At 36.3% G+C, this 25,103-nt stretch overlaps 2 protein-coding genes and 1 pseudogene across 2 annotated transcripts; 1 reads left to right on the top strand and 2 right to left on the bottom strand.

The window, feature by feature from the left end:
* Window positions 1–7,887: 7,887 nt before the first annotated feature.
* On the bottom strand, window positions 7,888–8,892 carry LOC125582989. Its single transcript, XM_048749498.1, has one exon. The coding sequence runs from the start codon at window positions 8,890–8,892 to the stop codon at window positions 7,888–7,890; it is 1,005 nt and encodes a 334-aa protein (XP_048605455.1).
* Window positions 8,893–10,631: 1,739 nt separating this feature from the next.
* Window positions 10,632–11,211, top strand: LOC106350899 (annotated as a pseudogene).
* A 3,101-nt stretch (window positions 11,212–14,312) lies between these two features.
* On the bottom strand, window positions 14,313–15,879 carry LOC106349349 (40S ribosomal protein S14-2). Its single transcript, XM_013789299.3, has 6 exons — window positions 15,762–15,879; window positions 15,373–15,492; window positions 15,228–15,273; window positions 14,895–14,980; window positions 14,679–14,808; window positions 14,313–14,584 (listed from the first exon to the last, which is right to left on the bottom strand). The coding sequence occupies exons 1-6, from the start codon at window positions 15,762–15,764 to the stop codon at window positions 14,517–14,519; spliced, it is 453 nt and encodes a 150-aa protein (XP_013644753.1). The 5' UTR covers window positions 15,765–15,879; the 3' UTR covers window positions 14,313–14,516.
* Between the last annotated feature and the right edge of the window lie 9,224 nt (window positions 15,880–25,103).

Here is a 25,103-nt window from a genome sequence, read left to right on the forward strand (position 1 = left end):
CATTGAATCATTAGAACTGACTACAATTTCTGGTGATAAATCATTGCAATTTTTGGTGGTGAACCATTGCAATTTTTGGTGTTAACCATTATAACATTAACTAACCATTTCAATATTTGATTGTCAACCATTGTAATATTTAGTCTTCTATATAAAGAACCGTGGCGGCGTCAAATCACAACCAGAATAACAACAACAACAAAAACATAAAATTACAAATAGAATAAAGAGAGTTTCATTGACATATAAACATGAGAAAAAATTCATTGGTTTTTAAGAAATCGTCAAAATGTCTAAAAATGTGTCTTTTCATCATATAATTTGCATATCTATTTTATATACCTTTTAAATTTTTTTAGAAATTATGCATATACATTATAAAATTCTACTTGTTGGATAATTTAAAATTTTAATCATATTATATATCTATGAGTTTAAACATATTAGTAAACTTTTTCTTTTATATCTCACACTATTTATTTTTGGCTGGTTGTACAAACTTTTACTTAAGCATAAAAAATCGATGCAAACAACTTTTTTATCGTATTGAGGTGTTTGTGTCATCGATCATTATATATTGATTAAGCAGAATATGTATGATTAAAAAAATATATAATTCCATATTTTTCCAAAATTATTAATAATAAAATTACGAAAAAGATATAATATGTATCTTTCATATACAAAACTGCATAGTTTTTTTTGGGATGTTATTTTTGTTTTGTTTAGTTTAGTTTTGTTTATTTTTATTTTTATTTTTATTTATTATGCCTTTAGAAATTTAAATAAATATTTAAAGGTAAGTATTTTATCTAAATTTTACGAACATGATCTATGAATGTGTCTTTTCTTATTTGCTCATTTCTATTTACTATAATTTTTAGGAAATCTAGAAAAATAATTTCTACTCTTTAACAAATTAATTTCACAAATTAAACTTAATAAAGCGTTGATATCAGTAAGTATATTTATCAGGTTTGGAACAACAAAATTTCAATACAAGCTAACATACTTTTGGAAATACTATTTGTGCAGTCATTTTCTATGGTTTGCACCCATGGTTGGGTCGTATACCAATTTAGTAAACTAATTGTTTTTTTTTTTTGCTTAAAAATTAATTGTTATGAAAATCTAATTTTTGTATCTCTTTAAACGAACAGGCGCGACTTTTTGCAATGTATCTTTTGGTTGTGCCATATATAATATATATGACGCTTGGAAAAGAGAGAATACAAATGAAAACATTTACTGACTGTTGATTTTTTCTCATGATTCTTACATTCATTTATAAATTAGATTCTAGTCATTTTTCATCATTAACCCATACAAATGCATGGTTCAAGGTTTATACATTCATTTCTAAGTCAGATACCAGACATATTCATCATTAACCCATACAAAGGCACGTTTACACATTTTTCAAAAAACTTAAACATGTACAAAGTGGTAAGTAACCAAATAAATTATAAGCGATAACAGTGCATTTTCTATAAATATTTCAGTTTTTATTATATTTCCAGAACTTATACATATTCCAGCATTTAATGTAATTTCATTAAATAATATTTATAAAATTTCGATGAGTTTCAGGTAACCGAAAAAGAACCAAATGATACCTGATGATTTTTAAAATATTTAGAGATGAAAAAAATAGAATATAACCAAATTTAAAAGAAGTAGAACCTAATTTTTGGTGCATAGAAGTAGAACCTGCTTAAAATGAAACCTGATCAAAATGAACCGATACTCTTTGGATACATGAGTCTAAAAATTCTCTACCACGTAAATTTTTCTTCTCATAATAATATATATTTTGGTCCTAAAAATTGTATTTGTTTTTAAAAGATTTTTATAACATCTAAAATATATCTTTTCATTCTATAAATTTTATATATTTTGGAGGGTTGTCAAAATGTCTATAGATGTGTATTTTATCTTAAAATTGCATAGATTTTTAAAGAGATGTCTCTTTCATTCATTTTTATATCTATGTTTATATAATTTTTTAAAATAGTCTATTTTTTAAAAGATAATTTGGTTTCTTGATTAACTTAATTGTTTAAGTTATCATAATTTACAAATATATATATATATATATGGTTTTTATATTATAATTTAAGAATTATAATATTATGTAAAAACATTTCATTATAATTCTTAATTCTATATTATTTTACATATAATAGTATTTATATTAATTTTAGGGAGTATTAAAAATTAAATCAATAAAAATTATTTATATATGCATATTTCCGTTCATGCATGAATTTATATATGTGCTACTAATTATACTTAGATAATGATAGATTCTTGGAAATAATCTTAAAAATATTCTAAAAATAATCTGGTGGTACAATTTGTTGGATAACATATTATTTTAATAATATTATATATGTAAAAATAAAATATATTAATAATTGTCTCTTTTATATCTCATACTATTTTTCTTGTACTCAAGGTATACTGTACACCATAAAAATATCAATGAATCTCTGAGAACTATAAGTTAGGAAATAAAAAATTCTGGTTATTGAAAACCTAAACTCTCATTTAAGCACAAAACAGCTGATGTAAAAACTATTTATCATATGTACTTAGTTGTATTAGGCGGTAATCTAAGTAAAAAGAGAGCAGGGTATGGGTAAGTATGGATTCTTACCTCTGAAAACAAAAACAATTATTAAATATATCTCAATAATAGTTATCCAAAAATGTTTAAAATTGTGTCTTTTGTTCTTTAAAGTTGCATTGGTTTTTCTGTGATTGTCAAAATGTCTAATGATTTACATTTTTAGTGACATGTCTTTTCATTTTTAAAACTGCATAGATTTTTAAGGAGTTATCTTTTGTTTAAGGATATGTTTTCTTATTATACAAATTTCATAATATTTAAGAGGTTATATGAAGTCTAAAGATGTGTCTATTAATTCTAAAATTGCTTAGGTTTTTAATGAGATTTTTTTGTTCATTTTCGTATCTATTTTTTACATTGTAATAAGATTAAAAAGATCTTTATATTTGAGTAATTCGATTTGTTGGGTGATATCATTATTTTATATAGTGTATATTTATAAAATTTAATGTGCCTTTCAATTATAGTTTATAGTTTAGATTGTCAATTGGTGTGTTTTTTGTCTGATTTGGTTTCTTTTATTCGGGTTTCAGATAAAATATTTGGAATAAATGACAATTTTATTTATTAATAGATAAATATTAACCAAAAGTAAACCATGAACACATATATATTTATTATGAACATTTTAATTGATGCATGAGTTTGATATATGTGATATTTATTAATGTATTCCCTTATTACATTTAAATGAAGAAGAATTGTTGAAGATGTAAGTGATTTTTAAAAATTGTTTAAGTGAACTATTATATTTGTCTAGATATTTTTCTTAACTATTGGTAATTGCATCCTCTGGTCATGGACCATTGCACTCTTTGTTTATGAACCATTGTAATTGTTGGTAATTATATATTTTGGTGATAAGGACATTTCCAATGGCACAAAAAAATTTCTTAAATATTTCCCACTAAAGCAGAGTAACTCTATTATATAGAGTTGGATTTTCTACAATGATTTACTCTATAAGGGCATCTCCAATTGAACATTATATTTTTCTCTATATTTTGCACTAAAATAGAGTAACTCTATTATAGAGTTGGATTTGCTCCAATGGTTCACTCTATAGTAGAGTTACTTTATAATAGAGTGAAATATAGAGGAATGTTATTTTTAGTCTATATTTGGAGTAAAAAATAAGTTATTTTATATTTCGCTATATTATAGAGTAAACCATTGGACCAAATTCAATTCTATAATAGAGTTACTCTATTTTAGTGTAAAATATAGAAGAAGAAATAGTGTTCTATTGGAGATGGTCTAATATAGTGAAATATAGAGTAATGTTGTTTTTCACTCCAAATATAGAATAAAAAAATAACATTACTCTACATTCCTTTCTATTATAGAGTAACTCTATTATAAAGTGAACCATTGGAGGAAATCCAACTCTATAATAGAGTTACTCTATTTTAGAACGCAATATAGAAGAAAGAAAAATTGTGTACCATTGGAGATGGTCTAAGTCTTTGCAATTTTTGGTGGTAACCATTGTAACCATTAGCTAACCATTGCAATGTTTGGTTGTCAACCCTTTAATTTTTTTTATAAAGAATTGGAGGGATGATATACTAATTAATTTTTAAAAATACTACCTTGCATTCAAAATTTTAGAATAACTTACTTAAAATAATATAAGGGGTATATCTTAATTGGTATTGACGTATTTTTACTTTAGTTATAATTTAAACTAAACTATAAAATATACATTGTAGTATTATTTGTACAAATGAATATAAACACATGTAATCTAAATTTTGATACGAAAACTTTTTAAAAAGTAAAATAAAGAAGTTTTAATATAGAACCATAAGATATAAAGTGGTATATTTATTTTTATAAAGAGTTTCCGCACGATATCGTGCGGGTTCCTTAACTAGTAATGATAAAACTTATCAATATGTTGTTCTTCGTTTGCTTTAAGGTCAGTTTGTTGTAGTAAATGACAAGAATGTTGTATCTACATTTGGTATAAAGCATACTACGTTTTATATGAAATCATTAAAGTATAATTGTTTTAAAGGAATTTTTTTAATAATGCATAAATTTAATCAAACTTCTTAGTGTTATTCTTTTCAAATGTAATTTAATAATTATAGATAAAATGTATTCAGAAAATGATAAAGTAATAATTAAGAAATATGATAATTACTAAAACATTTTTTGATAAATAATGTGTAAACCAGGTCGGAGTTTATAGCAAATCTTCTGACAAGGTTACGTTTGGAGACTTTAAGGGGGAGAGAACTGTTTTTTTTTTTTTCTTCTTCTTTTTACGGTGTCCCTGCAAAAGATGATGGTAAACCCATAGAAAGAGAATCAGACACTTTAGTTTTTCTCTTATACGACGAGGAAATTTGAACGTATTATTCATTCATTACAAAAACGTGACGAACCATCAATTTGACCGACATATAATAGTTAATCAATCACCATACGAATAAATATATCTGGCGTCTTCCACATGGAAATATATTTGTAAGACTTTAATTTTTCTCATATTTTAAGACTTTTTTTTTTTTGAAAAGGCTTATATTTTAAGACTTTACATGCATGTAATCATGCACTAATCACCATTACTTTCCTTTTTGGTCAGAAATTTGAAATTTTATAAATACCGTCTTTACTATAATTCAAAAGGACTTTGATGTTGGTAATGCAGATTAAGATGTAAGACTTTTTCATATTTTAAGACTTCACATGCATGCATGTATGTATAATCATGCACTAGTCACCGTTAATATTGGTTTTTGGTCAGAAATATGAAATTTTATAAACATAATTAAAAAGGACTTTGATGTTGGTAATGCAGATTAATTATCTTAATTTCGCAAGGGGGTTTTGTAAACGAATCTTCGTCAACACACACACACACACCTTGTTCACACTGATTTGAGACTAGCAGAACGACACGCTTAATTAGTTTCTGACCATTGCATTGTTTAAGAGTCATTGATTACTAAAACATACTCTTCACTAGTCATTGTTCTGACCATTGCATTTTTTGAGTCACATTGAAAGCTAAAAGCTTTACTTCTTGAGAAATTTAGGGTTTTTTCTCAGCTCATATAACTCAACAGAGCGAGAGAATTGGAAGTGGATCTGAAAATCTGGAGAGGTTCAGACGTCGCATTCTTTACTGGTTGGAGGCCCAAAAGCCTTTTACCTGATAAAACACAAAAAATAAAAATTAGGGGCGTTCCGACAAGCGAACTCGGAACCTCTAGCACCCGAAGCGAAAATCATAGCACTAGACCAAACAACCTTGTTGAACATTCAGAGATATTAAATATTTATCTTTATTACATTCTCGTAATTGCATTTCACAAACAGTTCTTGATATTTTTATGACAGCTTGGAACTCATTTAAAGTTTTAGAGTTGATTTCAAATTCATCCAGAATGATTATCAATGAAGAAAAGTGTCAGCCACATTTCACTGTACATTAAACAAATTGTGACAAACTTGTTCTTTCTTCAAAGAAAAGAGAAATTGTTTCAATGCAAATTACTTACTACATGCGGGTTCCATCAATTACTTGATCTTATTCTTCGGCCTCAACTGCAATAAACAACAAGAAACAACCCAGCAAAAATGTAAATCATTTGAAACAAACAAGTTTAAATTGATTGGTAGCAAAATAAAAATTTACCTGGTTGGTATGTGTGACCACACTTCTTCTTTCTGCAGTAAACTGCCCTAGCATAGCACCCGTTTCAACCCAAGATTTCAAGCTTCAACTGCTAACTAAAATTACTAGCCGATATTAAAGGATGTGTAGACGTCCAAGAAAGAAAACTTCTACATACTGGAGTTAGCATTTAGTAAGATCCATGAGTCTATATTCTAATGAACCACTGGAAAGCATAAGATAAACCAAACGAACAGCAAATAATCACATTACAATCTCCTCCGTTATTTTTTTAATGGCAGATAAGACACTTGATCCTAAAAAAGTTCAATGCATCCAGGTCCAACAGCCATTACAGCCGACAAAAAACTCAGAAACATAAAATCTACTAGAAGACAACCCACTACTAAAGAGTTACGGAAATTAAAACTTTTGATAACAAGATTTCTTTTTTCGAATAACAGGATAAGCATTTACAATGAGAAGCAACAAAGGTTATAAATATTAATGTTTATGAAGGCTTACTTGCGGAAGATAATCTTAGAAGCAACAAAAGCTATAAATATTAATGTCTTGGTTATATTTGCAAGCCAATGCCATTAGCGAAAATTCAATGATACCCTCCCCTAAGCCTCAACACAAGGTGAAGTGTAGATTCTGTTGAGAATTGATTCCTAGATTAAAACTCGGTAATCAAGAAAGAGTGAGAGGTCAGTAAGATTGTATGAAAAAGAACGAATGAAAAAGAGTGTTGAGAAAAAATTGTTCTTGCACAAGAAAGATAGAACATGAGGAGACAAATCTGAGAAGTTCAACAGATTCTATACCAAGACAAGATCAAGAGTCACAACAACAAAACTCAAACACTTACCAATGAAGAATACCATTTTACAAAACAACTCAAAGCAGAACTTCTCTTAAACCCTAAACCATTCAGTTTCCGTAGCGCAAACGTCTCGGAACTTCAAAAACCTTAATCCAATAAATAGCAAACCTTTTTGAATATTGTAGTCGGCTAAGGTACGACCATCCTCGAGCTGTTTCCCGGCGAAGATCAATCTCTGCTCATCCGTAGGGAATTCTGATAATTCTCATTATTAAGAAAAGAAACGTAATCAATGTTGTCAAACAACTTTTACGTAAACATATAGATTTGTTATTAGATTAGATTAATGACTATCAAAATTGCATTCGGTGAAGTTAATAAAAGCCAGAGCCGAGAATCTCATGTAGCGATATCAAATAAAACAACGTGATTGTCATTTTTTTTCTCATTACCAAAACTCCGAATGCAAAAGTTACAAAGTCGAAGAAAGACAAGCTTATAAAGTTCTCGAAGCAGCTTGAAGGATAAATGGGAGAGAGACAAAAACTAACTTCGAAGTGTATCCAGGGGTGAATCCAAAGATTATTTTCAGTGGGTGCACAAATGCTATAATAGGTGTAAACTTACATATCATTATAGGTGTAGACATCAATTTTTTATTTTGTTGAAATATTAAATTTATTTATCAACAAAAAGAAAAAAATGTTTAGCACGAAAGAATTTAGAAACATTTGTAGAGCTAAAATGGTATGCTAGAGAGCAAAATAAAAACTTATGTTATTCTTCCCATCCACTCAATCATCATGCTGCCATAGAAAGCAACATTTTTGTGACGCAAGGAGGACACTCTGTTTCGGATAAGCTTGTCAATCTTCTTAATGAGTTCATGTGTTGTATGCAAACCATTGTTGTGTTTGCGTCTATTTCGTTCACACCAAACACTATGTACCACGGCTTGAAATGAGAGACGAAGCAAGCAAGTGACAGTGGCTGTTCTACGCCTAGAGAGGAGCATTGTGATAGTGATGTTCCAGTCTGGGTTGGTCTCGGAAGTAGTGATCCGATCGTCTCTGTCCAGACCGTATACGTATATGGACAGCCAAAAAAGATGTGATCTCGCATTTCCTGTGGCTCACCACAGAGGTGACAGTATTGGTGCTCACCCCAAGCTTGAGTGCGATCGCCTGTAGAGAGACTGTTGCGAACAGCAAGCCATGCAATGAAAGAGAAACGAGGTATAGCTTGTGGAAACCAAACCAACTCACTCCATGTCACTGTGGGGCTTCTCTCTCGCACTTGATCCCATGTCCTCGATGAAGACAACCATGCTTTGTAGTCGTCCTCCCCGTGTCGCCATAGCATTTTGTCACGTTCTGCATCCACTACCGGAGCTGGAACATCGTGGATGCGAGCTATCATCGCCCGTAGGTGATAGCTGCGACATCGTCGAATGCTCCATTGTCCAGACGTGGCTGCATCAGCAACAGTTGCATAGCGAGTGATACCGAGGAACTGAGTGCCAGAGTCACCTGCAACATCAAGCAGCCTTCCCATGTCAAGCCAATTATCAAACCAGAATAGAGTGTGCCTACCGTTACCGATCTCAGATCGCAGATAAGAGGCAGCCTGTTGCCAAAGCTTAAGGAGCTTGTGCCAGATCCACGAGCCAGAACCAGTGTCGTTCACATCCCAGAAGCATCGCCGACGAAGCAGATTGTGTTTTGTCCATGCAACCCACAACGAGCCTGAGTTTGTGAGTAATCGCCAGATGAGGCTAAGAGCAAAAACACGCGTGGAGTCTACCATACACCTGATGCGTAAGCCGCCCTCCTGTTTTGGTTTGCATATATCCAGCCAAGCAAATTTAGCCTTCGTGTTCGTGTGTGGAGAGCCTGACCAGAGGAAGGCACTACACATACTTTCGATGGTTTCAAGACAGCGTTTCGGCAAGCGAAAAACAGAACACCAAAAATTGGTTATGCTGACAATGACTGAATTAATAAGCTGGAGACGACCCGCATAAGATAATGCACGGCTAGACCAAGAAAGAAAACGTGACCTGATCTTGTCGATGAGAGGCTCGTAGTCTGCTCGAGACATTGATTTTGTAGTAAGGGGAAGACCAAGATATCAAACTGGGAGAGTGATATCTTCTTTTCTTTGCGAGAATCAGAGTTTGCTCCTTTTGCCTTTCCACACTCTTTATCTATGTGTCCCCAATTGTTGCACAAGGAACATCGAGGCGGTAGCCAAGGACAACTGACTTGAATTGTCGTAGTGGTACCTCTGATCAAGATACTGTCCGGTAAAGGTTTTTCCAAGTTCATAACTACTAGGAGGCGAGCAACATCCAGACGGGTACAGCGAACTGTGTTAGGATGAAGATTTACGGTTTTTCCAATTGTGTCACCGAAGAACGTGAGACCAACTTGTGAGAATAGGTGTCTAAGGACTCCTTTCAGGTCCACCCAGAGAGGAATGGTTGTAAGATCAGGCTTTGATGATTCAGTGTCTGGAGTCCATTATTGGACAACAAGTGGAACATCGGCTATATGCCAAAAGTGACGTCGGAGGATTCTGTTCCTCATCTGCTTATCTTCAATGCGGAACAAAACTGCTTTTGGAGCGATGAATTGAGCATCAATCATGGACGGCTTCTCTTTAGTTGTCCAGAGGCGGTTTACTGTGGTGTGCACTTTACCTATATGGAGAGCGTCTCCGATGAAGTGACCCACAACATATGACTCCCATAAGGATTTTGAATCATTTGTGACTTTCTCCGGAAGATCAACGACTGCAGCACCCTCCTGCATCACAATTTCTGGCGAGAAGTGGATGGAAGGTTCATTCTGATCAGAAGCAACGACAGAGTAGAGAGTTTTTTGAGATGGTGGCGAGTTTGTGTAGACCTTAGACGGGGTTTGGGGGAGGTATGGGCCCCCGGAGACGATCGGCTCTGTCATAACGCCGGCGACAAAGTCGTGCGGCGCACGGGCAGCGCGTTTTCGCCTAAGTTTTTAATTATTTATGTATATACTGTTACCTAGTAGACATCAAATTTGTTAGAAATATACTAAATTTAAAAATTATAATGGGGGCAAGTGCACCCATAATCCTCTACCTAGGTTCGCCAGTGAGTGTACCCAAGAAACTACAAGAGTCAAGGGCACAACTGAACTATGATGACTCCGAAACCTTCTTTAAAAACACATTCAAGAAAGATTCTATCAACCAAACCGCACAATTTTCTGAAATTATCAAAAGTACCTAGGCAGAGATTTAGCTTTCTGTGTTAATATCCGTTCCGGATTTTCTAAAATAAGATTTTCCATTTTTTTTCCTTGACATTATAATGACTTAGTAAATAAATTTGTTAATTGTTTTGGTTAATTTGTGATCATCGAAAGATCCTCTTAGAAATCTTAATTCTCCTAGTAATCACAACTGATAAGTCTATTGATTAAGTTAGTTATGATTTATTTATCAGTTGTGATTGTGAAGATCTCTTAGAACTGCATAATATAAAACTCTTCAATAACCCTAATTCAGCTCCTACCTCCCCACGGCCTATTAATATATATATATATATATAACAAAGGCTAGATAAGAAAAACAAAAAGAGAAGAGAGTAGATAATATATATGGAGAAGACTGAAATGAGTCCAAGAGACGTGATTATATACAGAGGAATATGGTATGTAATGGCTATACTCTCGCTCTTTGGCCTCTCCATATCACTCAATCTTCTGTGGCCACCTGGGGGAAAGTCACCAGCATTGTCTCGGTTCCTGAGGGACGGCGCTGTGAGTGCCACAACATTCTATGCAGTGATGGTACTCAGGTATCTCTTATTCACTGATCCTCCTCCCTCCACTGGTTGCTACAAGGATTTTACTACAAACAAAGAGAGGATTCCTCAGTTTGTCTTTGCGGAGCTTGCCATTAGCGTTACTGACATCTCCGTCAATGTATTCACTTTTGGTGGATCATGACGTATTGTTATACATGTCGTTATTCACCATATCGTTGTTCACCGGTGGGATAGATTTGATTCAGCTATCAGATAAGTTTAGGATGGATATGAAGAATGCGTATATCACGCTTCTTTGCGGTTGGTTGTGTTGAATTTCTGGCACTTCTTATATATAAAAAACAGAATTAACAACTTTGATTCACGTGTGATTTTTAAAAAAAAAAAAGACCTAATGGATAAAAAATCATATTACATTTAATAACTAATCTTATCATTTAAATTTTGGACCTACTAAAAATTTTTATTGGGCTATCAATAATTAGATTTAAACAATAGAAGATCAATTGGATTTATAAATAGTATAAATTAAATAGATATAATTTAATGTTGTAATACTATACCTCTATATGATAAATATTTAAATATTTGTCAATTTTAACTTTTAAAATTTTAAAGATTTTTTTTTTAAATAAAAAAATCATATTATCTAACAATGATAATTTTTCCTACCTTAAACCAATGAAAACAAATTTTAAACTATATAGTTTATTTTAAAAATTAAACAAAAACTAAATGTTTAATTATTTACTCGATAATATAAATCTATGAAGCGAAAAGTTTAATTTTTAAAAAACTTTATAAATTTGTGAAATGTTACAATATCTTTGAATATGACAATAAAACAATATTTTACTAATCTTTATATATATAGTTACGATTTTAGTAATGAAATAATAATCCAAAAAAAATATATATATATATATAAGAAGATACAATACTTGTGAAAGTTTGAAACAATCTATTCAATAAAAAAATATACAGTAAACTTATTATGTTTTAAAAATTGATAGACACATATATATTATAATATATACCAATTTAGAATTAAAACAAAATATTTATATAAAAATAAATGAAAACAAAAACCCGCGCGGTTGCGCGGATCGAGATCTAGTATATTTTTATTTACCTCCCTAGTACAGACGTGGCTATGATTCTTGTAGGAGTTTATTGGATGTTCTTCTCTTTTATCTATATACTAGCTTTTGACTCGCGCGCCCGCGCGGGTGTTTATTTTTCGATAATTACATAAACATTTCAAAACACAACAATTTAATAGTTTCATTTGGGTTGGATCGGTTCGGATAATGTCGGGTTTGGATCAGTTTTCTATTATTATAAAACCCGAATTAGAACCGAATTATAAATAGATTGGGTTTGGTTAAAGTTTAAAACCAAAATCCCGAAAACATCTAAAACCTCGAATTAAACCCAAAAAACTCGGGTAATTCAGGGGTTTTGGATATCTTTTACTTATGAATATCCAAAACCCCTGAATTCGGATAGTTAATATTTTATCATATTTTAAATATTGAAGTACCTCTCGGTTTTGGTTTTTCGAGTTTAAAGAAATATGAATCGATTGGGTTTTTTTTTTGATGTAGATGATATATAGATGCCGTGAATCATGAATAATACTTCAAATCTATTATGTTAAAGAAAAGTACATAAATTATTTCATGTGTGATTTTTTAGTTGAATCATCATTTTTAAATTTTATTAAATGTATCTAATACTATTAAAACATGAGATATTTTTAAAAATAATATTAAAACAACTTAAAAAAACGTCTCTGCATTTTGAAATATAAGTTAACTAACATTTCAATTTCTATAATTGTATTTTATTATAATATCAACTAACTTCCTCCTATCATAATAGATTGTATGACCAAATGTAGTACATATAAATTATACATTAACAGAAAGTTGTTATGCATATATCAGTTGAACAACATATATTGCACTACATAAACAGAATTGATTCTTTTAAGAAAATATAATAATTGATTCTAATGTATTTTGATAAAACCGACCTGGTTTATAACTTTATAATAGTTAATTCGTTGGTAGATAAGTCAAACCATATCGATCAAAACTAATAGCTTCCATACATACATAAGTGTTGACAAATCCAACCTAGCTTACGGTAAATATGGAGGAGCGATTAATATCTAATCTATTAAAAGATAATCCATATACGTTTGGTTCGGTTACCAAACCAGAATTGGTTAATGATTTAATGGATAAAATAAAAAAAACTAACGTACACAACCGGATGCACATTAAGAAACCCTAGTTAACCGAACTCGTGGCCTTCTCCTAATCAACGCAGCCGCGATCTCCTGAGCCAACTCACTCCAGCCAAGTCGTGATTCATTCTCAATCGGTCACTCCCGCTGCAACTTACGAAACCACACCGGAGCTTAGTGAAAATCCACTGACGTCTTGACTCGCAATATAACCCAACCAATCTGAGACCACAAACAACCACGACGGAGAAAGAAATAACCCAATTCCACAAAACTTCTATCTAGCCTTCTCTACGACGTGAATCCATCAAACAAAGAAAGTGGAAAAGAATTGAGAAGAAGACCTGGAAGAATGGAGAAAAAAAATGTTCATCGAACAAAAAAAAAAGTAACAGAGAAAGAAGACCTTTAAGCCACAGTATGTAAAACTTATTTAAGGTTAAGTGATGTCAATTAATATAGGGTGGTTAAGGAAAATTTTAAAAACAACAATTTGTTTAATGCCAATGGCATAAAGTGGTAAATATTGAGGAAAACTTAGGTTTAAGTACAAAATGTATTTTCTTTTTAATATATTAGATTAGATATAATTTCTGCAGTGAGGAGCTCTCTAAAAATTCCAGGGTTTCCACTCTCAGTGCTTAATTCTCTTGCTTAATTTTTTCTTAATGGTATTAGAGCCATTAAAATAACTTAATGGTATTGTACGTCCCATATAAAATAACTTCTTGCTTTTACCATTTATTTGAGAGCTATAAAATTAGTCATACATATCCTTAGTTAACTTGGTACTAATCAAAAGCTAGTCATGACTTATTGGAAATTTGGTAATTATAATCTATATAACATCGTCGTGAACCAAACGTTAGTACCACTATCAAGACGAATACTCGATTTTACGAGTCAAGTACGGACCAAGTAAGAAATACGAGCTGAGTAGCAAGTAAGAGCATGCTCATGAAACAGTGTGTAACTTATCAGAAACAACTATGAAACTGAGAGTGGGCAGAGTTAAACCTTCTAAGCAGCTTTCTCTCTATTAAACTAGGTGTGGTCTCACTGTCAATTTTAGACCAATCCATTCAGGAAGTAGCCTATGGGTTATTCGTATAGAAAATGCAAAATAGCTAAATAAGCCAATTAACAATAACACAAACGTCATTTAGTCACTAACAGTTTTTATAATTCCCAAAACTCCAATGCAAAAGTTTACATCGTTGAAGAAAGACACAGCTTATAATGTTTTTACGAAGCAACTTGAAAGATAAACGGGAGAGAGACAAAAACTAACTTCGAAGTGTGTACCAAATAAACCACAAGAGGAGTCACGGGCACAACAGAACAATGATGAGGCTCATTGAGAAATCAAAGTCTTCTTCCTCTGCGTCCACCCTTTCTACGTGTACTGTCGGTGGGAATTGGAGTCACATCCTCTGCAAAAATACATTAAAGATTCCTTTCAAAAGGCTGAAATAATCAAAAGTGACAAATATGTAACTAGACAGAGAGATTCAGCTTTCTGTTTACCTATACGACCAATCTTCATGCCCGAACGAGCAAGGGCTCTGAGAGCTGACTGAGCACCAGGGCCAGGAGTCTTGGTTTTGTTCCCTCCAGTGGCACGGAGCTTCACGTGCATGGCTGTGATGCCAAGCTCCTGTTACATAATAGGATTAGAGATTATTAACATCCAGACGCACAATAACACTAATAAAACGAATAAAACAAGAACAGTTTGCTGACCTTGCATCTTTGAGCAACATCTTGAGCTGCAAGCATAGCAGCATAAGGAGAAGACTCATCACGATCAGCCTTAACCTTCATCCCACCTACAAAAAAATGTATTTAATGATTCAATTCACATAATTAGGAACCACACATTAATAAAACATATTTTTCTAATTATCTATTTCTCATAGTTCTGAAAAAAATAAAAATGCAATTACTTTTTTTGAAGTTTACAAATAATCATTATTAATTAATAAAAATTCGTTGAAAATACCAAAAAAAAAACAAGAAGTATTTTTTCTAAAATTGTTTGTGTAAACATAAACATGAACTACTAAGAGAACATACCGGTGATACGAACGAGAGTTTCTCTCCCAGACAGATCAGTCACATGCTGCAATAAAATTACAAAATAACAACATCATGAGCCGAATTGACTCTGCAGAGAATAATTATTAATTATACTAATTTCAATCAATGAAGAAAAACTTACAATGAAAGTATCATTGAAAGAAGCAAAGATGTGAACAACACCGAACACTTGCTCTCCGTCACGAACAGCTGGTCCGAGAGTGACAGTTTCCTCCTTAGGCTCTCTGGTCTTTCTCCTCGACTAAATATAAAACCGAAGACACCAAAACGGTTGTTAGAAACAGAGAATCGTTCGTTCACTGGTCTAAACGAAATGATCGAATTCAACAATAACCATACATACTACACTATCAATCGATCAATCACAAACTAGTTAATCCCAGTAATAGGCTATAAGACAAGAAGAACATTAGAACTCTGGAAACTAGGAATCTACTAGGGAACAAAAACTATGTGAGATCTAAGACATGAGCTCAGCTCAAAGTTCGAAGCCTGAAAGAGCGGGCTTACCATGTTCACCAACGGATGAGAAAGAGACGATTTGCTGCTATAGGGCTTGTGGGATGCGCGTCTAACACTCGGGCGCTACAATGCCAATTATATATATTAGGTTTACATTGGAAACCCCTTATTGGAATTGACACTATTACCCTTATTTTAAAGACGTCGTCGTTTTATTCGTATGCAAAATTATATTCAAGTTTTCTTAGACCAAACCGATATTATTCTCTTGCAACACCGTCTCAAATTGGTGTTTTGGCGGTCGGTCTTGCACAACATTCTGATCATTCGGCATCATTCTCTCTGGGCTAATTTGAAGTCTCATATTCAGTTTATCTTGGTGGTTTAGAGATAGTTTTGTAATCTTGCTTTTTTTAGTAGTAGAATTAGGTGGTTTAAGAAACGGTTCATTCTGAATCGTAGAGTGAATTTGTGCTAGTTGTGATTACAAGAGTACAATGGAGAGTTTGATTAGGTAGCGTAAGATCAATAGACGTGTTTCTAGGTGATACTAAATCACTTTATTGTCTTGTGGTTGAATCTCTGATGAGGTCTAATTTCATTGTAGCAGAAAGTTGAAGTTGAGCCAAAATAATAATAACTAGACTCTGATCCGCGCGTCAGCGCGGATATGAATTTTCAGTTTTTAATTATTTATTTTATTAAATGATGTATTTGTAATATTCGTTCATATTACATTCATTAATTAAATATTTTTTTTTGCATCTTAAACTATCTATTTTTTTTATGAATGTGTGATATCATATAAAAAATATTTAAAAAATGAGTATACAGTTAATTAGATAATTTTAAAAACAGAAATTTTTCTTTCGTGTGCGATATCATATAAATAATGATCCACCCATTTAACAAAAATCATGATTATTTTATGTGTAATTTTTTTTATTTTAACCATTTCCTTAAAACTATATAAAATTTTACATATTTTAATTAGAATATTTTTAATATCTTTACCTTTTTATTTGAAATGCAACTCAATATTTTTTTAACAATTATAACAAAATATTTAAAAAATATTTTTAGCATTTGTTTGAAAAATATGAAAATTACATTTTAAATTAAAATTATCCTAAAATATGATAAGTTTTGATGTAAACGAAAACTCAAATTATGTTAAAAATAATGATATTCAATGATAATAACAATTTTAATTGATTATTTTTTAAAAAATACATTTACAAAAATATTGTTTGAAAGAAAATTCATTCATCTTTCAAATATAAAATGAAAATATTATAATTAAATAATAAAAAATATAAATAAAAACCATAAATTTAGCAAATGACAACTGAGTTATATTATGCTAAAATTTTCTTTCTAATAATTTATCAAATGACAAATGAGTTATGAGCAAATAATACCATATAATTTTTAAAAACATAGCCATTCTTAAATATTTTTTGAATAAATAATTATTTTTAAATTTAATCAACTGAAAATAATATCCGTACAATTGTGTGAGTCAAATTCTAGTTTTATTGATGCATGTTATATATTAGTACTGTATGTTTTAGGTAACATTTTAATGATGCACGTTTTTAAAAATCTTCATTATTAAAATTATGCACGTAGAGATAACTCATGAGTTTTTTTGGTTGATTAAATGACATTATGTCCAAATTTATTTAAGGATATTTCATTAAGGTAACTGAAAAATACAAACAATAAAATATGAAGTTTAAATTCATTTATGCATATTTCATTAATGTAACTGAAAAGACAAGTAATAAATTAGGCAGTTTTATTCGTTTTGGGATATTTCATAAATGCAACTGAAAAAGACAAGCAAAAAAAAGGAGTTTAATTAATGAAGTAAGGACATTTTTAAATGGGTACTTTTTTTTTAATAATATAGATAATAATAAACCACAGTTCTAAACTCAACTTCAAACTCATAATAAATACTTGGAATCCATTATCAATAAGGAAGGAAGCAATCAGTTTTCTCAACAGGGAAAAGGGAAAACGTTTTACACAAAGAAGATCAGAGAGATCCAAGAACATTGCAGAGTGTTTGCACTAATTCTATCAATGCTTTCTTCAAAGAGAGCAGACAAAGGTGACTTGGCTGGTGAAAGCAAAGCAACAACACATCTGTAATGACCCACCTCCACTATCCCCACTATCTCCACCATCTCCACCATCCCCACCACTCCCACCATCTCCACCATCCCCACCACTCCCACCATCTCCACCATCCCCAACTTCTTTAAAGAGAAAGAGAGAGAGAGGGAGAGAGAGAGAGAGAGAGAAAGAAAGAGAGAAAGAGAGAGAAAGCTCACCTGAGCTCGTCGCCGGAGCAACCGTGTGCCGTGATCACGTTCAGCCTGCCACCACCGATAAACGCCCTAGGTAACCGCCGAAAACCGCATTTCTTAAGCTCATTTTCGTTTCCGTTTAGTAAATCACCCATAACTTCCTAACCATTGATCATCTCGTACATCCAAGGCCATCATCGTGTTCCTCTCGTCGAGACGAAGCCGTAGACACCAACCACGCCTCAAACGGAGCCCGGACGAAGCCGCACGCGCCTCCCGAAGATTCGCCTCGGCGCACGCGTGAAACACACGCGCCGCCGTCTCCGACCAAAGTTCGCCGGAGCCGCCGTGACCGACCACCGTCCGTTCGCCGCCGGGAAGCTGCCGCCGCGTCGCCGCCTCGCCGCCGTCGCCGCCGTTGACTTTCCGGTAAGCCGCCGCGACGCCGCCGGTGACCGACACCGGTGACTCGCCGGCGACTCGCCAACTCGGCCGAGTCGACCCGGTGAGTCAACTCGGTGACTCGGTCAACCGGTGGTTTGACCGGTTTAAATCGATTTCGATTCGGTTAGGTTAAACCGGTCGGTTAAAATCAATTGGAAATCGGTTAGGGAAAACCGAATTAATTAATTAATTAATTAATTAATTAATTAATTAATTAATTAAATAATTAATCTTTGACCAGCGAGTTGACTTTCCCGTAAATACCCGTTTTAAACCGTTCGAAAGGCGTTCTGACTCGAAATTTCGATCTGATTTCAGATTTGGAGTCCATTTGAGCAGCTGGAGTTCATAGATACCACCTCTTATTGTTGCTAAGGTGAGGGTCTATTCCCGAACTCCTCTTATTCGGCTTAGGACCTCGAATAAGTATAATTTATTTCTAATGTGTTCCGTCTGTGTGAAATCGAGTCTATCATTGCTTGTTTAGTTTTAGGTTCTTTGCATAAACCGGAACTAGGGGGTTAGAGGATTCAACATTGATTGTTTCACTTAATGTAAATTCTTAGCTAGGATTGTTTTTGTTTGGAGACGGATACAGAGTCGGACTGCTGTATGCCGGATTGTATGGAGGTCACAGCCAACTTTAGTCGACCGGTTGAGCTGTAGACTGGAAGTGTCGATAAATCGTCTACGGGCGTGTGTTACCGAGCACTTTTTCGGTGTGTGTATGAACCGAGCACCTTTTCGGTAGTGTTTTGGCCTGTTAGTGGGCGGCGAGTGTGCACCTCGCTAGGACCATTGTTTGTTGCTTGAGTACTTTAGGTACTGTGTTTGACATGCATTAGAATTAAATTATATTTATTCGGAGTGCTATGTCCGGGTCCATGGACTTCGGGGTGGCATCCCATACCTCACTGAGCGATTCCCCTGTCGCTCACCCCTCACTCTTCCCCTTTTCAGGTGAGACAAACAAGTATGTGATATTTGGATGGACTTGGTGCTACTGGACTTTTCTTTCGGATTTTATTTGGGCATGGGTGAGAGTTGTCGGGTTTATGGGCTTTTATATTACGGGATATTGTTGGTGGCCCGTCGTCCTTAGTGTCAGGGAGACGGGTGTCACATTGTTGTATGATGACGCGTCGGGGGTGACACGCTGTCCTCCATATAGGAGGTGACGGGTGTCACTCCGATTGAGTGTCCACCAGAGTTGTCGCTCCGATTGACTATGCAGTACCTTCGTGGAGATGCTCTTATATGGTGGGAGGGAATACGATTGAGCCATTTTGGGCCAGAGAGACTTACTTTCGCTGATTTCATTCGAGAGTTCGATAGGAAATACTTTCCGAAGGAAGCGATGGATAGGAAGAAGTGCGAGTTCGAGCATGTAAGCCAGGGAGAGATGTCTATCAGGGAGTATGAGGTTGTGTTCAACCAACTTCGCAGATTTGCAGGAGTGGGCATTTCAGAAGAAGACTTGATTAGAAAGTTTTTGAGTGGGATGCGAGTGGAGATTCGTAACAGGTGTCGCGTAGTCACTCACCACCGGTTGGGAGATTTGGTGGAGAAAGCTGCCGAGCAGGAGGCAGGCTTGGCGGAGGAGAAGGAACTCGCCAAAGCAGTTCATGTTAAGTCTGGAAAAGCTCCAGAGTCTCAAAGGAGAGCAGGGGACCCGTCGGGATTACCGATATGTCCTCGTTGCCATCGCAGTCACAGTGGGCAGTGTATGAGGTGTCTTACTTGCGGTAGGATTGGACACATTGCGAAGTTTTGTCGAGCTAGGCCATTGGATACGCCACCAGTCAGACAGATTGCAGCACCAGCAGCACCAGCAGCGGCACATGTTTGCTTTGGCTGTGGTCAGCCAGGTCACTTCATCAGAGATTGCCCAAGGAAGGGCAATGCGGCACTTTCACCACCACCGAAGCGTCCAGCCATCGCTCCACGGGTCTTTACAGTTGGAGATTCCCAAGGAGTTGAACCGATAGCGGGTATGTAACTTTTTCATACTTGTTTGTGTTTGGGTATTTTGGCTCGTGGTTGTCATGTGTAGTTAGTAAAAATCTCGTGTAGGATCGGTTTTAGTTGGAGGAGAGTCAGCTTATACCTTATTCGACACTGGAGCCTCTCATAGTTTTGTGAGTCCGCGCTTAGTCCAGTATTGGTCTTTTCGGGGAGTCTTTGAACCGAAGGCTAAGCAGATCCAGACTGCCGGCACGGAGAAGTTGGGTGCAGTTGGCATTCATCACGATGTACCAGTTCTACTTGGAGGAGTCGAGTTGCTCGGAGATTTGACAGAGATGGAGATGAGCTCCTACGATGTCATACTTGGGATGGATTGGCTGTCGCGACATCGAGTAGTCTTGGATTGTCCGAAGGCAAGAGTTAATATCCCTAGAGAAGGAGGAAAGATCATGTGCGAGGGAATTCAGACACACCGGGAAATTCCTATCGTCTCCATGTTGCGTGCAGAAGAATTATTGGAAAGTGGAGCAGAGGGATTTTTGGCAACCATTTCGATGGTTAAGGAGGACGGTCAGCAGAAGCTGCATGATATACCAGTGGTCGCCGAGTACGAGGATGTCTTTGAGCCTTTAAAAGGGCCACCACCAGCTAGGGCGGACGTTCTTACAATAGAAGTAGAGCCAGGAGCAGCACCAATTTCACGAGCTCCATACCGTCTCGCACCAACTGAGATGGCAGAGTTAAAGAAACAATTGGAGGAGCTATCTGATAAGGGGTTTATCAGGCCGAGTACGTCACCGTGGGGAGCACCAGTGTTGTTTGTGAAGAAGAAAGATGGGAGTTTCAGACTTTGTATAGATTACAGAGGTTTGAACAAAGTGACCATCAAGAATAAGTACCCGCTCCCGCGTATCGACGAGTTGTTGGACCAGTTGCAGGGAGCTTCTTGGTTCTCTAAGATTGACTTGGCATCGGGATACCACCAGATTGCGATAGCTGATAGAGATGTGCGGAAGACGGCCTTCCGTACACGCTATGGGCACTATGAGTTTGTGGTGATGCCATTTGGATTGACGAACGCACCGGCAGCGTTCATGAAGCTTATGAATGATGTGTTTCGTGAGCACTTGGATAAGTGTGTGATCGTTTTCATAGATGACATCTTGGTTTATTCTCGGAGTAGAGAGGAGCATGCTGAACATTTGCGGATTGTGTTGGGTAAACTTCGGGAGCATCAGTTATTTGCCAAGCTGAGTAAGTGTAGCTTTTGGCAGAAGAAGATTGGATTTTTGGGTCACGTGGTTTCAGAAGCAGGAGTTGCCGTAGATCAGGAGAAGATTAGCGCCATTTCAGAGTGGCCGACACCTAAGAATGCGACGGAGATCCGCAGTTTTCTCGGTTTGGCAGGATACTACAGAAAGTATGTCAAAAATTTTGCTAGCATTGCAAAGCCAATGACACGGCTAACAGGAAAAGACACCGAGTTTGATTGGACAGACGATTGCTCGAGGAGTTTCATTGAGTTGAAGAGACAGCTGACCCATGCGCCTGTTTTGGTACTCCCGAGGCCAGGGATACCATATGATGTTTACACTGATGCGTCAGGCACCGGATTGGGATGTGTACTGATGCAGGAAGGTCAGGTCATTGCCTATGCATCACGACAGTTGAGGTCTCACGAGACCAATTATCCTACTCATGATTTGGAGTTGGCAGCAGTTGTATTTGCATTAAAGATCTGGAGGTCATACTTGTATGGAGAGAAGGTGAAGATTTTCACGGACCACCAGAGTCTGAAGTACATATTTACGCAAACGGACTTGAATTTGAGGCAGCGTAGATGGATGGAGTTGTTAGCAGACTACAATTTGGAGATCACATATCACCCGGGAAAAGCCAATCATGTGGCGGATGCCTTGAGTAGGCGCAGAAGCGATATATCGGGAACTAAAGAGGTCCAGGAGCTTACTGGGACACTTGCTAGTCTAAGATTATGTGCAGTTACTGTAGAGGGAGAGTCAGTTGGCGCTGAGGCTGTAGAGCGGGCAGACTTACTATGGAGGATACGCAAAGCTCAGGATAGTGATGAAGCTTTGCGTAAGCAGATCGAGATGGAGAGTATTGGTTTTCATACAGCAACCAACGGGATGTTCATGTATCGAAACAGGATTTGTGTGCCCAATGATGAGTTGTTAAGAAAGGAGATATTACAGCAAGCACACCACTCGAGTTTCTCTATTCATCCAGGAAATACCAAGATGTATAGGGACCTTAAGCGATATTACCATTGGCCTGGTATGAAGAGAGATGTTGCTTCAACTGTATCGCAATGTCAGACGTGTCAGATGGTTAAAGCCGAGCATCAGGTTCCTAGCGGGTTATTACAAAACCTGCCATTACCGGAGTGGAAATGGGACATGGTAACTATGGATTTTGTGACGGGTTTGCCGACTACATCAGGAGGGAAGAATGCCATATGGGTAGTTGTGGATAGACTTACGAAGTCAGCCCATTTTCTAGCAGTTAAGAAGACAGACAGAGCTGATCAGCTAGCACAGACTTACATCAGCGAGATTGTAAGATTGCATGGAGTTCCGGTCAGCATTGTATCGGATCGGGATACAAAGTTCACGTCTGAGTTTTGGAGAGCCTTCCAGAAGGCGCTTGGGACGAAAGTTCATATGAGTACGGCTTATCACCCGCAAACAGATGGTCAGTCAGAGAGGACTATTCAGACCTTGGAGGATATGCTCAGAGCTTGTGTTTTAGATTGGGAAGGTAGTTGGGTGAAGTATCTACCTCTAGCCGAGTTTGCCTACAACAACAGCTATCATTCGAGTATTGGGATGGCACCATATGAGGCTCTATATGGTAGGCCTTGTCGCACACCACTTTGTTGGACGGAAGTGGGAGAACAACGTGAGATAGAACCAGCCATGGTTCAAGAGACAGTCAAACAAGTTGAGATGCTCAAGATGCGGCTTAAGGAAGCCCATGACCGTCAGAAGAGTTACGCAGATAAACGGCGAAGAGATTTGGAGTTTCAAGTTGGCGACCTAGTATACCTGAAAATGAGGACATTTCAGGGAGGATCTAAGACTCGGAAGCTAAAGAAGCTTAAACCAAGATATATGGGACCATATCCTATTTTGGAGCGGATTGGAGCAGTTGCTTACCGACTAAATTTATCAGGAGAGTTATCAGATTTCCATGACGTATTTCATGTTTCCGTTTTGAGGAAAGTAGTGAGAGAGCCAGAGCTCATTTTGCAGCAACCACCTAGAAACCTTGGCAAAGGGTTACGTGGGTTGTGCCAGCCAGTAGAGATATTGGATCGCCAAGTGAAAGCAGATCGTGGAATGATGACCATGTTGATCAAGGTTCGTTGGGAGGGAGACGGAATTCAGGAGGATACCTGGGAGTCTGAGCCCCAAATGAGGATTGATTATCCAGAGCTGTTTCGGGATGTCATTGGAGAGTTTGGTGATGTGAATTCGGGGTCGAATTCCTTGTTAGTGGGGGAGAATTGTAATGACCCACCTCCACTATCCCCACTATCTCCACCATCTCCACCATCCCCACCACTCCCACCATCTCCACCATCCCCACCACTCCCACCATCTCCACCATCCCCAACTTCTTTAAAGAGAAAGAGAGAGAGAGGGAGAGAGAGAGAGAGAGAGAAAGAAAGAGAGAAAGAGAGAGAAAGCTCACCTGAGCTCGTCGCCGGAGCAACCGTGTGCCGTGATCACGTTCAGCCTGCCACCACCGATAAACGCCCTAGGTAACCGCCGAAAACCGCATTTCTTAAGCTCATTTTCGTTTCCGTTTAGTAAATCACCCATAACTTCCTAACCATTGATCATCTCGTACATCCAAGGCCATCATCGTGTTCCTCTCGTCGAGACGAAGCCGTAGACACCAACCACGCCTCAAACGGAGCCCGGACGAAGCCGCACGCGCCTCCCGAAGATTCGCCTCGGCGCACGCGTGAAACACACGCGCCACCGCCGTCCGCCGGAGCCACCGCGAGTTCCGGCCACGCGCCGCCGTCTCCGACCAAAGTTCGCCGGAGCCGCCGTGACCGACCACCGTCCGTTCGCCGCCGGGAAGCTGCCGCCGCGTCGCCGCCTCGCCGCCGTCGCCGCCGTTGACTTTCCGGTAAGCCGCCGCGACGCCGCCGGTGACCGACACCGGTGACTCGCCGGCGACTCGCCAACTCGGCCGAGTCGACCCGGTGAGTCAACTCGGTGACTCGGTCAACCGGTGGTTTGACCGGTTTAAATCGATTTCGATTCGGTTAGGTTAAACCGGTCGGTTAAAATCAATTGGAAATCGGTTAGGGAAAACCGAATTAATTAATTAATTAATTAATTAATTAATTAATTAATTAATTAAATAATTAATCTTTGACCAGCGAGTTGACTTTCCCGTAAATACCCGTTTTAAACCGTTCGAAAGGCGTTCTGACTCGAAATTTCGATCTGATTTCAGATTTGGAGTCCATTTGAGCAGCTGGAGTTCATAGATACCACCTCTTATTGTTGCTAAGGTGAGGGTCTATTCCCGAACTCCTCTTATTCGGCTTAGGACCTCGAATAAGTATAATTTATTTCTAATGTGTTCCGTCTGTGTGAAATCGAGTCTATCATTGCTTGTTTAG

Source organism: Brassica napus, chromosome C3, assembly GCF_020379485.1.
Source record: "Brassica napus cultivar Da-Ae chromosome C3, Da-Ae, whole genome shotgun sequence".
In the NCBI taxonomy this organism is placed as follows: Eukaryota; Viridiplantae; Streptophyta; class Magnoliopsida; order Brassicales; family Brassicaceae; genus Brassica; species Brassica napus.